General features: G+C 37.0%; 1 protein-coding gene across 1 annotated transcript in view; it reads right to left on the bottom strand.

Moving 5' to 3' along the window:
* Nucleotides 1-17,713, bottom strand: part of ASZ1 (ankyrin repeat, SAM and basic leucine zipper domain containing 1) — a gene marked incomplete at its 5' end in the record, with an annotated part of 38,598 nt that overhangs the window by 14,135 nt on the left and 6,750 nt on the right. The window contains 4 exons of the mRNA XM_010290272.1: nt 3,664-3,776; nt 5,130-5,264; nt 5,523-5,634; nt 15,377-15,488. Coding sequence (XP_010288574.1) covers nt 3,664-3,776; nt 5,130-5,264; nt 5,523-5,634; nt 15,377-15,488 — 472 coding nt within the window. The remainder of the gene's footprint in view (nt 1-3,663; nt 3,777-5,129; nt 5,265-5,522; nt 5,635-15,376; nt 15,489-17,713) is intronic.

The following is a 17,713-nucleotide window of genomic DNA, read 5'->3' as shown; positions in this document are numbered from 1 at the left end:
GGGGGGAGACATCCAGAACAAAATACTATAGAAAAGCTCACCAGACAAACCACGGAGGAGCAACCTAAAGTTGTACATGCCTACTGATGACAGTAGGTATGACAGTATCTCATAAGCATCCTAGGGTACAATTTAACCTATCAAAATTTTATAAATGGCTTTTCAATCTAATGAGTTGAATTGAGCCTAAAAAGGGAATGATTTCAGAAATAAATGTCATTTTAAGTAACAAAATGTTCTAACTCAACCTTAAAGATGGGTCACAAAAGCCTGAAAAATTTGGAAGTGGGGTTCAGGAAGATAACTATGTAATCTTATCAGATAACATTCATATAAATTGGATTCAGCCCACAGCTGTTACCCTTCTGGTTCCTTTTAAACCAAAAAAGGTTATGAAGAAAACAGGAATGTCTATAATTAAAGATATCAGAAATTAGTCCAGTCAAAAATTTGTTATCAGAAGACAGTAGTCTTCTGATGTTCAGAAGGTAGACTGAGGAAGTAGTATAACCCACTGTAGGTTCACAGTTTAACATTTATAAACAAAGGTAAAATATCAAATTTGATTCCCTGCCCTACAAAAAGATATAAAAATATAAGGGGAAAAAAAAAAACCTAAATGGCTTTCAACAATCAGATGAACAACTGTAATGGACAGAATAAAACGAAAAAGCAAGTCATACAAAATGCAGAAAGGACTACTGCAGTTGCTACAGCAAATCCTTTGCCAAAACCTTGAATTAAGAGATAATTTGCTCTATCTTATTGTAGGCCCTAAAATGAAGGTTTGTCCCCTTTTCACATCAAAGACTTTAAGAGCGCCTATCAAAATCTGGTTAAAAAAAAAAAAAAAAAAAAGAAGAGGCAAGCACTCCCCCCTCACCCTGCAAACAACCATCAACCCAAACAAATCTCTCTGCAAATTGTTCTGAATACGTGAGAAAATATATCAGGTTTGTACATTGAGAATCTTGCATTCCAGGATTTCTGGTATTTAAGTGTACTAATCCCTTTATGAGGATGGACACCTTAAATCACAGATGAAGGAGTTAATGCTGCCTCCACACTGTAACAAGTCAATAATTCTGTGAGCATGCCTTCTGTCAGCAGGCAAAATATAAAGAGTCTAAAATAATTTTAAGAGACTTTAAAGCCATCGTCCCTGCCATGAAGTTGTGTAGAACTGCCTGATTCCCCCCGCCTCAACATACACACAGCAACAACCAGTCTTCGAAGTATGCAATTCACCTATGCATCCAAACATTGTATGTACAGCCAATGCCCCTCAACTGGCAAAAGGTGACAGTGCGTGAATGATTTGCACTGACGAAATGTCTTCATGTAGGCATTCAAAGTGCCTGGTTTGCAAAAGTTTCGGGAGTCCTTGGGTAACTCAAGACTTTTGGTTCTGCTAAAGATGCAAGGAAAGGACGTTTTTTTCCCAGGATCAAAGAAAGGGCTATTCAGCACACAAACAATAACTTGAAAGCCCCTGAACCAAAAAAAGACCTAATCCAGGAGCTGAACAAAGCAAATTCCTGACAGATATGTGCATTTCCTTGTGTAGTCCAGGGCTCTGGAGCCAGGAAAATTGTCTGATTAGGACAGCAGACAGCAACGACTGAAGCTACACTCACTACCTAAGAATGACAAAATGATGCAGCAGCAAGGACGACAAGTTATACTCACTGATCCTGCATGGTGGGGCACAACTAATACCCAGGTACGAGATGATGCGTTAGGAGCAACTGAGAGAACAGGGACTGGAGAAGACAACTGGCAATGCCTGTGATGAAAATTATGCAGGCAAATGGCAGGAAGGAGACATCCAGCTCAAGGAACTATAATGGAGTAAACATAGGTATCAGTGTACCTCTTGGCTATCAGCATATGAAAAAAAACAACTCACTAGGTGGTTGGTATGTATGTATGTGGAAATGGGTAAGCTGTATTTGTAAGAACAGGTCAGACATCTGGTACACTCCAGAGGACTGCTTCCTGAAACCAAGAGTTCTACTAATTAACAGAAATGCTCAAAGTTATGAAACATCAGAATTAGCCATTATTAATATAAAAATCCTTGAGCTTGACAGAAATGCCTGTTCATACAAACAAATCAGTTGCTCATCTAATGCAGGGAAAACTAGTAGAATTTAGAAAAAGACTACTGAAACCTTGTGAAACCCTGTAAGCACAAGAATTGTGTAATGCAGAATTACATTTGCATAGCTAGACATCTGGCTGCCACAAAGTATTGTAAGTTGGCTTCAGGATTTCAGTGCCTTATTTGGGTAATCTTGATAAGCTTTTAAGACACTGGTAGAATGTCTTCTAGCCACTGTCAGGTTTGAACAGCACTAAATCCATTTGGATAACGGCTGCGTAGTGTTAGTTTATTTCCTTACATGAGAAAAAGCCTGGGAAACTTCTTAAATAACCTAAACCTAGAGAAGAGAGATCTGTTCTAACACTGAGGTCACTAAGTAGAGACTATCTAGAATTATGAATCTTTGTGAAGAGTACTAGAAGACCAAGCTATTCAAAAGATTGTCACCTTCACAGCAAGTATATAGGGACTCAAAAGATGATCCCCAAGGAGCAGACAGATCCCATGGGAGACCTGGTTCATAGATGGGGACATATGCCCAGAAAAACGCCTTCAGGAATCTGTGACTAGTAAGATGGAAGAGCAAATAGGATAGCATAGATAACTAGTTGATTTTACCATGCAAAGTCTTTACCCCTCTGCTCCAAGAAGTAACTCTAAGATCACTGTGGTTGAAGCGCCAGAGAAGAAAAATATGACTGACATATACATTCATCTATCAACGGAACCTGGTGAGGATTTGCCTGAACTGAGGTACTCTAAGAATGAGACTACCTCAGTGTGAACTGCTACCTAGTGAACTGGCATCAGGCTAATGATACAGAACTATGGCGTTTCAAATTCAGCATGACCTAGCTGAGCAGGGACACAAAGAATCAATCTGACCAACCAGAACAGACTATAGGCACTAGAAGTTGTTTTCTCAAGACCATGCAGCCCAAGGAGGCAAGTGGATGGTTTGTTGAGGATTTCTTAGCCAACACATTCTGGGACAAAACCGTATCAGAGGTCTTTGAATCTGCTGAAGCAGGGGCTTATTTCAGTCATAGGACACCTGCAAGCTTCAGGGTCAGGGGCATGCTATGCAAAAAGTTCTAGAGCTTAACTTGTGTTCATACTTAATTTTGGCTCCCATATATACAGAAAAAAAGAAAAGGGCATAGCTCTTCCTGGTGGCATGAAGCTGAAAACAGGCATTCAGTGAAAGCATCAAAAATTTAACATCAAATGAAGGTAACCACACAACACAGAGTATGAAACATGGGAGCACACAAATTTAACAGAGCTGTAATGAACTGAAGTGACATTGGACCCTGGCTCTACTATATTTTACACCAAGTGAGAGGAAGAAAAGATCTAGAGCACGCTCTTTGTCTATAACGCAAAGGAACTTTGCAATCTTGAAAAATTAACAGTACATTGATACACTTACTGTGGACTCTTGGTAGCACTCCAACCATACACAATATATATCAGTACAACTTAATCATTGATATGAACAAATACAATCTCTTAGGAATGTTTATAAGGTAAAATTACAGTACGACTGTATTTACCCAACTCTATGGTCAGAAGCAGCTGTCAGAAATTTGTAGATAGCCTCTTGCTTAATTGTTTCATGGCATCCCCCTTGCAAGTGATTTGCAGCCAAAGAGAGCAAACTATAAATCTGAAAGAGCCAAAATGTATTAATTATTATTCAAACTCAAAATGCACAAAGAAATACACAGGATAAGACTACAAAGAGTTCTATCATAAATTACTACTTAGAGGGAACATGAAACATCTGCCACTTCTTCTCTAAAGCATACAACTACAGTGAGGAGTTAAGACTAAGACCACAAAGTTTATCAAGAGCGTTTTTGAGTTAACCAAATTCCAGCACAACGATAAACTAACGCAGAGCAAAACGGTATATGTAACGTAGTCTAAAAACATTAGCAACTGTCTCTACAGAAGCAGCAATACACCGACATACTAATTTTTGTGGTTTGTAGACAAGAGTTCTAAATACTCAAGGGAGTAAGTTATCTAAAGAGCACAAGGCATACGACTATTTTAATGTCTCCATTTCCAGGGCATATACGGACCCAACATTTAGCAATTTACAACTGACAATCTAAGTTAACTACTTCTGACAGACAGGGATTCTTTCAACTGATTAAAGAAGCAAGCCTTCTGCCAGACATCACTATGCATCAGTGATGGATTCCAGAAACTGAATTGCCCCTGTATGAGTTTTGAGATAGTTACTAGAAAAATCAATAAACCTAAAGAAATTTGGGGGAGGGAGAGAAGGAAAGGAGAGGGAGAGAGGGAGAGAGGCTGTAAAGTGAATTACAATTCACATACGTTTTTGAAGAACCACTGCAAAAAGCCACATCATTGGTAAGAGCAACCCAAAGCAAAATACACAGGAATCTGGTCTGATTGATCCATGATACATCATTTGATAACAGAAGTAAACAGATTTATTTTATGAGAATACATGTTGTCTTCAGCAGTTCTCTCTTTACATTGATAATTAGTGGCTGCTCTTACAATGATCTGATGACCAATTTACATTATCTTATACCTTCTTCCCTCCCAACAATGGATTTTGAAGATGGCCCGTACCAACTCCCCCCTTTTTTATCTTTAACCTTTTCACTTCCGAATTCAATCAGAAACTATACACTGCAAATTAGTTTGATATCCACATTCTCTCACACACTTTGGCAGATATGAAAAAAACAAGAAGTTATTTTTCTGTATCTCATATCAATGGTACTAACATGAATGATCCCTTGATCTGTGTTCTAAATCGGAAATCAAGGACTCTGAAAAAAGTTCCAAAAACATTATAGCACTTAAAGCCCTGTGAAAAGTTGGGATATAACAGAAAATAGTCTATATAGTTAATAGCACAAGTATTCAACTAGCTGCTCTATTTAAAGTAACACTTCTACAGAAAATTATACAATTAATGAACAGATTTTTGAGGCAAAACATGTAATTCGCATTTCAAAGAGAAATTAAATACCTCTGAATGTTTATTGATTTTTGCTAGCTCTGCTGCTGTTTTCTCATCCTTAGTCTGTAGATTTTTGTCAGCTCCCAGCTCAAGCAACTTAAAAATTACACTTTTATGTCCATGCTGTGCTGCCCATATTAATGCCTGCAAAGAACAACTTTGTTTTACTCATGGAACAAAAAAGAACAGAGGTTCAATCAATAATGCAACCTTCACAAAGTTCTTACACAGCAGAATCTGTAGTCAAAGACAAGTAATGCAAATCAATCTCCAAGTGGTGTTAAAGCCGAAGAATATACCAATAAGTATTTCTGAGAAAGTTGTACTTAGAAACAAGTTTGTGGGTTCTTGCTTTTTAAAATTTTTATCATTAATTACAACACACAGAAGTAAATCACTTACTGAATATCCATTTTCATCCTGGGCATTTATGTGTGATCCATGAGCGACAAGAAAAGCAACAACCTGAGAATAGCCTTTTCTAGCTGCATACATCAGTGGAGTCATTTGTCTCCTGAAAGAAAAAGGGACAGGTGAAAAAAATTATTTCAAGATATCAAAATCCAACTGCATTATTAAGTACAGCACCTCAATTCTGTGAGGATTCTCTGTTCTGAAGAAGAACTAAGCAGAGGATGAAAGCCCAAGACTCCAAACTCAAGTTTCAGCACAAGGGTCAACTTAACAGAATGTACAGACTCAGCCACTCATTTATGTCCAGTTAGCAATTTTTAAATACTTTAAGAGTTGACATTTATTTTCTGATTGAAATGAAGTCAAGTAGTCAACTGTTGTCCTCCACAGGAAGGAAACTTAGAGGAAACCAGTCTCTCCCGGGAGTTTAGAATATAGGCCTATAGTACTTCGGGGTGGGGGAAATCAATGTTTTATCACCTCCAAATTCAAATAGCTCATTAACACATAAATAACCTTAACACATTGCAGCTATGAAACATGGTAGCTTGGTGACTAAACCATTCCTGTTTTGGTCTTGAACTACACAAAACCGGTTTTTAAAGACCATCCCCTCTGCTGCTACCACAGACCCAGCAGCAGGCCTTTTATTTAGCACAGACCAGCTTAATGAGAAGGGGATAGGTGTAACTGCAGACCAGAGTTTTCACCCTACGAAAAGCAGAGAGTATCAGCAAGTCACCTATTTTTTCACCTCAATTAAAAAAAAAAAAAAAAATCGGCATTTTCATTTTTTCTTAAAAAATTCTTTTTAAAAGACACAGCCTAAGTGACGAATTCTACATACAGTTTAATTTAAATCCAAAGTTCTGAAAAGAAATTTGCAGTTTTGTGGAGGGCAAAGTTGTAAATCACAACTGAATATTTAACAAGAAGAATATTAAGAACAACAACTATGTACATACTTTCAAAACCCTCTGTGGTAAAAACAACATAAGCAAAAGAAAGAATCACAGGTCACACAACTCTTGCTGGTGTGCGCAGGCGCAGTGCAATAGTGGAGGGTGCACACGTAGTATCACCATTCAGACCCGAGTACGCGTGAGAGGAGTCTTCCAAGAATTACATACAAATATCATATTGAAGCTCTTAACTTCAAGTACTAAATCTAAATGCATGTCAAAATATTTCTATCCTTCACCCTATTTTTATTTTCTGTTCCCAGAAGTGTATGTGTTGATGCTTTCTCTCCTTCATACATTACTATTTCTAACAACTGCTGAAGAAGTGAGTACTTATATATACACCACCTTTCCCATTATTCTGTTTCTTTTTTCTATACCCCAAAACCATGATGACAACAGTCTATTGATCTTATGCTTCTACCGAGATGCTTATAAGATGAAGCCATTGTTAACTACTCTGGATATTTTGAAAGAAAAAAAATTGCTCAAAAGATTGTTAGAAAAGTATCTTTCCAGATACTCGATGCTTATTCTTCGGTGGAATAAAATCACAGAATTAAAAAAATGCAGTACTGGTGGATAAAGATGTGGAATTTCTGGTCACTATGAAGTATTCAGAATTAAGGTAAAATATTTTACTAGTGATGTTTTGTTAAAATTTATTGTATCTTAAAATGCAGTATTTTTTCCTGAAAAAGTATCATGTACTGCTTTTAATGTACAGCTCTGTGTCAAAATTCTGCTGTCAAAAGATTATTCTGTCTTGTTAGGATACACTTGAGGGGAGGATCGTTCTTACCAATATCGTTTCTTAATAGTAAGTTCAATACCGACCACTAGAGGGATGCCGAAAAGCGTATGTAAACGAAAGCTTTACATACTTTCTGCCTCCTTGCAGCGTATTGCCAGAACTAAGGCTTTGCTCATCTTTCTTTGTTATTGCTCATTCACAAAAGGATAATATTTTGTCTTATGCAAACACAGTTAAAAGTACCCTGAAAAAAAATCCAGTCATACTATAAATTTGAAATATGATGGGGAAATGATAGGGGGAAAAAAAAGTAAGTTACTTGGAGGTAAGCAAAATGAAAGGTAACCAGGCCTTCGAGACATACAGTCAGTAAGAGAAAGGAACTTGGTAATGAAATGAAAAGACTTTCATCAATTTATAACTAATTTGATTTAGTTCATCAACACTGCAAAGGCAGAAGTTCTGACTGAATATAAGGAGACTTTTTTTTTTTTTACTATCAGGCACAGTCAATCAGTGGAACTGGCTGCTCAGAGTTTTGTAGCCTCCATCTTTGGTGGGTTTTGACACCAGATGGCAACCTAGCCCAATGTCATAGCGGAGGTGGCTTTAAAGGGCAAAGTTGGACTACAGACCTCCTGAGGTCCCTTCTGACCTGAGTTACCCTGTGATCCTATGAAGATTACTATAGAGAAAAAAACCTGTACAATTTGCCCCTGTAACTTAACAAGTAACTGATGAGATAGCAAGATATAATTATCTATATATAGACATGGACAGATATCTATAGGTATCTATATTTGAAAGAATGAACAGAAGTTGATTAAAATCTAATAATCTGTAGAACAGAAATCAAACTTGCTTGCCCAATGTGGATACTCACTTTCACACTTACTTCTATTCAGTGGCAGGTAGCCTTTGACAGACTTTCCATGTTATCACCCTTGAAGTATTTACCTCTGACTACAAAAACAGTCCATTCATGCCCGTTTTAAATTTTAATTTCTTCTGCTCTCAACCTCCCCCCCTCCCCCCCCAACTTGCACACTGGTACTACCTCACAATTACCTTCTGCTTTTTCAAAGGAAAAACACTGAACAAAAGTTCAGAGGCTACAGAACAGTCTTTTCTCCAAGGAACATCATGTAATGGTTACAGTACTGCAGACATGGTATCTGAAATCAAGGCAACAACTCTATGACATTAAAGCCACTGAAAAAGTTTCCCCATTTTTAAGTAAAACCCAGTAAACATGACATTTAAAAGGTCCACCAACATGAATACACAATTAGTACTTAAAGCATTCCATATTAATGTTTGAGTTTTAATTTCAAAGGCTACAAGCTGTTTCAGGGTAGAAACATATATAGTGCTACATAAATTTGCAGTTGCATTTACGCACCACTATATATGAGGGTTTAATATCTTGGACACATGCTGCATAGGCACCACCTCAGAAAGCAAGGTCCATCTACATGTACATCCACAAGAGGGAGACTAGAGCATTAGGGAACACAAATCCTGTTTTTCTAACCCTGCAAAGAACCCCCAACAAATATAACAGCAAGCTTCAATGCCAAATCCACTGTTTCTTGCTAAAGTTGAAGAGAAATTAAATGTATTGGTACATCTTACTGCAATCTAAAAATGCACAGCAATAACCATCTAGATAAAAGATCTGAAGAATCCTTTCAAAATCTTGAGAAACTGTGCAGATATTTGCATTTCAGCAACCTGGCTTGCAGATGACCTTCTTGTCCAAACACCTGTGAAGTCCTTTTGTTTGGACTTCAATTTTGGCACAATTTGAACTTCTGTTTGGACTTCAATTCAAATTTGGCACAATTTGCCACATGACATTTTCCCATACTGAAGATGATACTCAAATGATAGTCAATAAATAAGTAAACATCTTAAAAGGCATATAAGCAATTTATTAATTCAGCATGATGTCTGTTCCAACTATGTAGCACCTAAACAAAAAGCAGGGAATTCCTCAGTGGTCCTATGCAAATGAAGGGGGCTTTTTTGTTTATTTCTATTTTTAGGTCTTCCTGCTTTTATGCTAAGACTGGAGAAAAAGACAAAACCAAAAGGTTTTTCAGTTTTCAGGGACATCCAAAACTTGGTACGTGACATCTACACAAAGATATAACAAGAGGTTTCTGTAGGCTCACTCCACCTTCATCCTGTCAAAAAAATGGGGCAAACGTAATCACAAGAGAGCAAGATGAGGGCAACAGGCCTAAAAGCTACCACCTGGAGCCTCCTATCCTGGATAACCACATGCCACAATAAAACTAGGTGATACAGTGATAGCTAGCTATCTCACTGAAAAGTGTCCCAAACACCTGTGGGTTACCACTAAGTTGAATCTGTGGTGCAGAATTCACCACACCTGACAAACACACATTCTTATGTTTGAGATCACGCTCTCAAGCAAGACAAAGTTCATCTTCCTGGAAAATTTCAAAAGAGGGATGAGAGGAAGAGAAGATGTCTTCCATCTAGACACAGGTTTCCTTCCATCAGGGAGATATCTATGGAAAAATCAGTATTTCAGGTTGGTGATCTTGAGAAGTATAAGCTGTATGTAAAGTCTCATAACTTGATATATGTTTATTAACTAGACCAGTGCACCACTAATGTTAGAAAAAAATACAGCAGGTAGAAAACAATTTAACTTTATGAGTTTAGTCTCAATCTTTCCTTACTGAGATTCCAAAGCAGGGAAATGAAGCTACAAGAAACTAATATTTTAGTCTATTGATTTGCAACTGAACAGTGTTTCAGATAACGAGGAAGCATCTTCAGAAGCTTTTGGAGCCAGTTTCACCACACTAGTGCCGTACATTAAGCTTGGAACTCAGAAATGAAGTGGTAACAGTGTGACCACAGCAACAGAAGGAAAGCTATTTGCCCATTTCCTGTTTTGCTGGAGTTTTAAGTGATGAGGTGGGAAACCCTATACAACAAGTAGTATTGGAAGAATATACTTCAGTGCAAGGTACTTTCTCCAGGCACTATCTGCTGGACCAAGGTAAAAGAGTCCTCTATCTTCCTGAAGCAGAGCTTGTTAGGAGAATGGAACATACAGTTCTAGTAAGAAGGTTGGGCTGGAACAGGTGACAGCTTAGTTTCAGGTTCTCTAGTTTTAGGCTTCATTTCAGATTGCCAGTTCTTGTACCTTTCTGCTTCTGAACTCTGTTTACATGATTGTTTTAAAATTAAAAAAGGAATCTGTGTAAGTCCTACAGCACACAGAGGTGGGAAGGTAAACAGCTACAAAGTTATCTTCATATGACTAGAAAAATACTAAGGATATGATTATAAAAGGGATTAGTATAAAAATTAACAGTGGGAATGGCAGAACTCTATGCTATGACATTCCCAGTTATCCTGCCCTGTCCTCCTACATCCTTACTCCTTCACATTTTTACAAGCAAGCTGATTTAAGCTGATTTAGCTAAAAACATGCACACTTTGGTGTAAAGGAGAAAAACAAATCAGTTATTCACATAATCAGAAACTTCTCAGACTGTTTTCAACTTTACTTTCAAAGTGGGGATAAAGTCTGCAGTCAAGAAATTCAGCACATACATGTGAAATCTACTCTACCTTTCTAATGAAAGGGCAATTCTCAGTCATGTAAAAAAACCAAACCAGTTCTATGCAAATAACGCATGATCAGGGTAAGCTAGTTAGCAATGACAGTAAGTTTAATATACTTGTGATAGAATGTTGCTGATAAAATGCTAATGGATTTCAGTGGAGGTTTTGTTTCTGTTTTACACAAAGGCTGCTCAGGTGACATTCCAAGACACTACCGTGCATTGTCAGAATGCCTCTGTTAAAAATAGCATCTAATGTTCCTACTGTGCCCAAGTATTTTATACCTCTGCCCAGAAACTATGATCAACAGTTTTAAGTCTGTCACTACCACCGTACAATCAATACTAGCTGGGAAAAGTACAATAACCTATTTTGGTGTCTAGATTCCTTCCCCCTACCCAAAGATCTGATGAACAAGATTCAACACTTACATTCAAAAGCCACTCTTCCAAACTTACAGAACTTGCACATTTACCATGCATTTGACTCCTCCCTAACTCAGACAAGAAAAGGAAAGATATGTATGGACATAGTCCAGATGAACAGAGTACTTTGGTAAATGTGATTTTGCATCTGATTTTTTATATTTAGTTTCTCTGTCCTCATGTTTGACCAACATAAGTCTTTGCATCTTGAGTTCATAGTGCTAGAAAAAAAAACAACTCTGAAAGTCATGAAGTATAATAGGTGTTAACACCACGAGGTATTTTTTTGCTTTGAAGTGGATCAAAGATCTTGACTCAATCAGTATTAAATTCCCTGATTTTCTTTCCTCATCCATAAAAATGCACTGTAGTGCATTAACTTTTCCCAGGCTATTTACCTTTAGTGAAATGTACTGTTTGTAATTTGGCATGGTTAACTATCACACAATGATAATGTCAAGGTCTTTGAAATTATTATGTGGCAGTGCGGACTTACTATCTTATCAGTAGCAATAAATATCTTGCTAAAATTGAGGTGTTACACAATTGCTTTATTCTGACTACGCAACCTGAAGAAAGACCTACCTTGTAAGCTGAGCAATACAGCGATAAAAATTTCCCCCTTCCATTATCATCCTTTCAAGAGGGCAAAACAAACCAAACTTTCATCATGAAACCATTTTTGATAGTCCTCAAAACTGCTCTGAATGTAAGCATAAATGAACATAGGTAGGCAACTTAATACCAGAGCTGAGCAGTGATTATATTTTCATGTACATGCACTCATGTACATGACAGTATGCTTCAAGCTCAACTTTTTATCTGTACAATGACAAAAGACAGACAAAGGTCTAGTTTTTACAATACTAAAAAAAAGAAAAAGAAAAATCAAAGACTTTCTGAAGACTTTTCTTTAGACATACACAAAATCCATAACCATTTTAGACCAGAAACACTGAAGACAGGCTTGGTCATTGACCATGACTCAACTGTGTCAGAAATTTTAAGAGTGAGGGGAAAAAAAATCCACACAAACAAAATCAAACCTCCATATATCCCATACAGAACAAGAGACAAAGAACTTATGTGAAAATAAAGGAGGTTTCAGTCATTCACCTATTTATACCTTCTTCTAACAATGAGATATTAGCATGAAACATCAACTCAAACCACTGTCCTTACCGGCAAAGCCATTAGGATTCTTCTACTCTATGTAAACAAGAACTTGGAGGATGTAATCACCAAAATCCATATTTACTAAACAACCTATGACATCTAATTCTAGAAACAGTAATTTAGTTATCAGTTGGTCATGCCTCTTCCTTCTGCCTACAATGAAATCACAGCTTAATGTTAAGAAAATCAGTGTACCTTTAAGAAAGCACCACAGGTTGAAAGAGTTTAAAAAAAAAAACGCTTAAATATTTCCAGGCCTTAAAAAAGGACAAAGTATATAATTTACATTTTAGAGCATGAGGTAGGTGAATGATACAAAAGAAGCAGAACAAAATTCTCAAGGTAGTATTCATTTAAATGAAGCACTCAGGCTCTTCTACAAAGAATATACAGAGCAGGTCTTACAATGCCTTCTTTTTTCACCTAGCCATTACCTTACTTCTTGTTCGTCTTTCAAAACTCTCCTGTTAGCACTTATGTTTTGATACACTACATTTTCATCAACAAAACTGTTTTTACAGCCATCAGTATTCAGGTCTCAACTTTTGAGTTAGCAAAAATATCAGAAATAACTCTACTGCATACTTTCTCCACAGTACTCTCTCCTATTGCAAAAAAAAAAAAAAAAATCTACCTACCCATTCCTAAGCCCACCTTCTCTTAGACTGCATTTCAAAAATTAGTTTATTTCTCACTAGTCCTTCCCCACTCTACACACACTTCATGAATTAGAAATTTCAATGAATGAATGAATTTCAAAATGAATTTCAAAAATCAGTTTATTTCTCACTAGTCCTTCCCCACTCTACACACACTTCATGAATTAGACAAAAAAAAAAAATTGCAGGTTTCTGTGTATCACCTCCAGATGTCATGAAATAAAAAAGCCTACTGGCTGCCCTGACAGCACAACAGAGAAAGGATAAATACCAAACTCTACCTTTACATGGAAATCAAATATTCTGCTTTGCATTCACACACATTCCAGTTGTTGGTGGACGAAAGAGAAGCTTCCTAAAATCATTCCAGTTCTTAAGTGCTGAGACAGCCAAATAATGTGAACCTTAGTTCTTAACACCTGCGGTAAACTGATCACACAGGAAGTACTCTCACAGTAATCTCAACTCATTGAGAGTTCTGATGCCCTCCTACAGAACATCCTGCTTGTTCTAATGAAATGGGTGAAGTGGGACTGTTCTGCCACATAGAAGGTCTGTTTTGATCCCTTCACAGAAGCTGGTTTGATGTGTTTCATCACCCTGTTTCAGAACACAGTGGAAGAAGCCCACAAGAAGCAGCAGCTGCTGGCTGAGCAGTTCTAATGATGGAGTGGTACGCACAAATGTCAAATACTGAAAAGAAATAAAGGCAGCACAAAGATTTTTGAAAAATCCAGGCCTTGTCACTTAACTTCTACTTTTGTTTGGTACAAATACAACATTTCTGATTGTCACTTCATTTATCTTTTCATTTGAGAAAGACATTTTGCAATAGCAAAAGTGAAAAAACCACAAGTGGACACTGTATCTGACGTATGCAAGCATAACTCTTATGTTAGCATAAGGTCTTAGGAAACAAAAAGATAGCAAGTAAATATTTGTATATAAAGACAAACTATGCATAACATACTCTAAGTTTATAAATAAAGTTTTGTCCTTCAAATTCCAAACTTTTTTTTTTTTTTTCTCCCCCTCAAAGTTTAGCCAAAGTCCTTTCCAGATTAAACCTGCAGCTTTGCACTCTGGCTTACATTTTCAAACACCCAGGACCAAGTTTAATCAAACAAAGACTTCCCCCATTTTTTAAAGCAGAATGTTTATCCTAACACCCAGCTATCTGATGGCAACAACATGTAATTGTTTCAGAGTCTGTAGCTTTGTCGTCTTTCATGAACAATTTTTAGCCTCTCTGATAAGAATAAATGCATAGCATTTAAATTAGGTACCAGACTCAATGGCATTTCAGCACAACTATGTTTCCTCCTATCAGTACTCTGCTCACAGTGAGGTTCATGGCATGAAGTAATTCAGTTCTACTAACGAGAACCAACTGGCCTCCAATTCTATTATTTTTAGAGGGCTACACAGTCCACATATCTCTGGTAATGTGGTGAAAGAGCTGTGGTATAAAACATGAATTTCAGTTAGTTGAAAAACAAGCAGTTTCAATTTGACCCAAACAGTACCTTTTTTCCCCAGCAGAGGGAGGACAGTTTATCCTGGGTCAGCCCAGAATTTCTTTCATTTCGATGCAAAATGAAACATTGCATCAGACTATGCAACTACAGACATCTCACAATGCACTACTTCAGACTGCTGAGACACAAAGTGGTAATTCAAGAAACAAGCTGTTACTTGTTTTTAAAAGGAGATTAAATCTTCTTTTAATCTGGATTACTCCATATTGCACTGGAATAAATGTATTTTACTTACAGAGAAGTTTTCTTTTTCCATAGGAGGCTGTCTGTGAAAGGAATGTAGCTAGATACCCACAAAAAAAATCAAAAGGAGGACACGAATTTAAATAAAGAATTAACTGATTTAATTTACATCCTCATACAGAAGAGGCAATATGATTTAGGAAAGGCAGAGGACATACTTTTTCCTGTTATACCACAGTCAACCAAAATATTAAAATCAGTTTTTAGCTTAAATTTGTAACTTGTTCGGCTGAGGAACATACTTAGATTTGATAAAACTGACCATAGCCTTATTCACTCAGATGAATGACTGTACTAGGAGAAATAAATATCTAGGCACCCCTCTTTCCTTATACAGACAGCAGCAAAGTTACAAAAAGCTAATGAAGTACACGTCATCTTAACCTACAACAGCTATGTCTATAAAGATGTCTCTGTATAATAATATTAAATTTTATGCTGTATTCACAGACATGGGTGTTTTTTTTTGGTACCTGCAAGTAAGGTTAGGGTCAGCATTCCTTGATAGAAGCAGTTCTACAGTCTTCAAGATGTTTTCCTCTGAAGCATGCGCACTACATGCTGCCATCAGCACAGTGTACTTATCTGTTTTGAAACTTGCAGTTAGAGAATTACATATGCAAATGTAAATACCATGCTAATCCAGAAGTTCCTTTAAAAGCCTTTGCATTTGCTAGAGTTGTTAATCAGGTTCTGATACTCTAAGATACTTAGAAAAGGGCAAAGAAACTTGTTTTTCTCGCAGTGAAAGCCACTAGAATTATCAGGTAAGATAAAGACATCTGAGAAAAGAAGATACTCAGAAAGATGAGAGTGAATGGCAGCAGTAAAGCATCTATTCCTAATGAAGTTTAGGATACTTCTTAGGTACCCAAAAAAACCCCAGCAGGAGCTTAACTATAGATGCTTGTTCCTCAAATCTTGTTCCATACTGGTAGATTCACTCATTGTTCCTCCCCAACTCTCCCCAAAATACACTCAAGGGAAGAAAGAGTTTACAGGAAGTTAACTGCAATGGATAAAAAAAGTGCATGAAATGTATTATGAACACATAGCAACATCAATTTTAGGGACAACAGAGGCCCATGCAAAGGACAGTTGAAGTAAGAAGGCTTTATTATAGGGCTTAAGGAGAAGGAAGTAAGTTTACTAAACTAGACCACTATGGTGCAGTATTAGCAGGAGGACGATTAAAAGTATGGTTTTAGATGTGTATTTAAAAAACATCTACACCGTCCATAAAGATTCATCAGGAGGAACCAGCATGTTTGCTCCAGCTCTGAAGCCAGCTGGGTGTTACTTGCCACCTGGGTGTTACCTGCCACCTTTGCTCACAAGTCAGAACAGTACACCACTGCTGTTTGCCCACAGAACAGGGGAGATTTCCTTTCCCATGGTTTTCCTAGAGAGATGTGGGAAGCATCATACCTCAAGGACCTTAGTGAGTTAGTTGGCCCTAGAGTCAATTAGAAGACTGCCATTTGAATAACTGCCTGTTTTGCTTATTGCACAAACTTGTTCACAAGTTCAAACATGCATATGTTTGACAATACCAATTTGTTTTAACAGGTATAATTTTAGCTGTACCTACTTCAGACCATACCATGAAGTGTTACAACATATTTTCTAACTTTCTTGTAGAAATTTTAAGACTGTGTATATATTAACACCTTTATTCTTCCACTGAGATCAGATTTTATTATATTTAAACATAAGAGAAGTTATGTACTTTACCCCACTCTGCTCTACTTTCTTTCTCACCACTTCTTGTCCCCCATCCCTCCAAAGACCTTAGCTTTGCATTTAAATTCACCTGACTTTTTTAATATACCATCTTTTAATTTTCAAGTACCTCATGCAGAAGTTCTAGCACACATAGATCAGCATGTTAAATGAAAAATTAGGTTCTAGAGAGTCACTTAAAACTCTTGAACAGTAAGTAATTAACATTTCAAAAAATTACTTGATAAACTGACAGATTTTTGCTCGAAATGTTTAACCTAGTTATCAATAACAACATGAACAGAAAGGTGGCAGGACTTTGAACAAAGATAGTGATAAGCACCATTAATCTGGGAATGATATTTAGGAGTAACCTGTAGTTGTATTTGTATTTGGTATTTCAGGTAGTGATAAAGAATGGGAAATTACTTTCTGTTAGCCTCATAAGTGTGAGCAAGAGAAGAAGGGGAAGAAACATCTTAGAATTCTCAGTTTTCTCTTTTGCAAAGAAAAACTAGTAAGCAGCTGCAAAAAAGATTAATTTATTTTAAGCCAGTGAATTTACTCCTCAAGGATGCTGCATTCCACTCCCATCACATAGTGAATGCTACATTAGTTCCTTGTTCTTCATGACTACCAAAAAGGGTAAAATTCAGCAACCACTTGCAAAGAATGACTGAAATATGACAAAAGGTGACTAACAGTATAGCTGCTTTTAGGATTATAAGCATTAAAGGATAATTAGTATAGGATCACTTACGTGATTGCCTGCTGATATAAAAAAAGCAACAGGACCAGTGACATTTAGTACCACTTTAGGATGGCATAGCTTTACTGAATACATGTGGCCTGACCTGAATCAATGACTTGCAAGACTGTTCCTGGCTCAAAAGGTGACTAACAGTATAGCTGCTTTTAGGATTATAAGCATTAAAGGATAATTAGTATAGGATCACTTACGTGATTGCCTGCTGATATAAAAAAAGCAACAGGACCAGTGACATTTAGTACCACTTTAGGATGGCATAGCTTTACTGAATACATGTGGCCTGACCTGAATCAATGACTTGCAAGACTGTTCCTGGCTG

This window comes from Phaethon lepturus, unplaced genomic scaffold (genome assembly GCF_000687285.1).
Source record: "Phaethon lepturus isolate BGI_N335 unplaced genomic scaffold, ASM68728v1 scaffold657, whole genome shotgun sequence".
NCBI classification, from domain to species: Eukaryota; Metazoa; Chordata; class Aves; order Phaethontiformes; family Phaethontidae; genus Phaethon; species Phaethon lepturus.
This window is presented reverse-complemented; position numbering and strand designations above follow the sequence as displayed.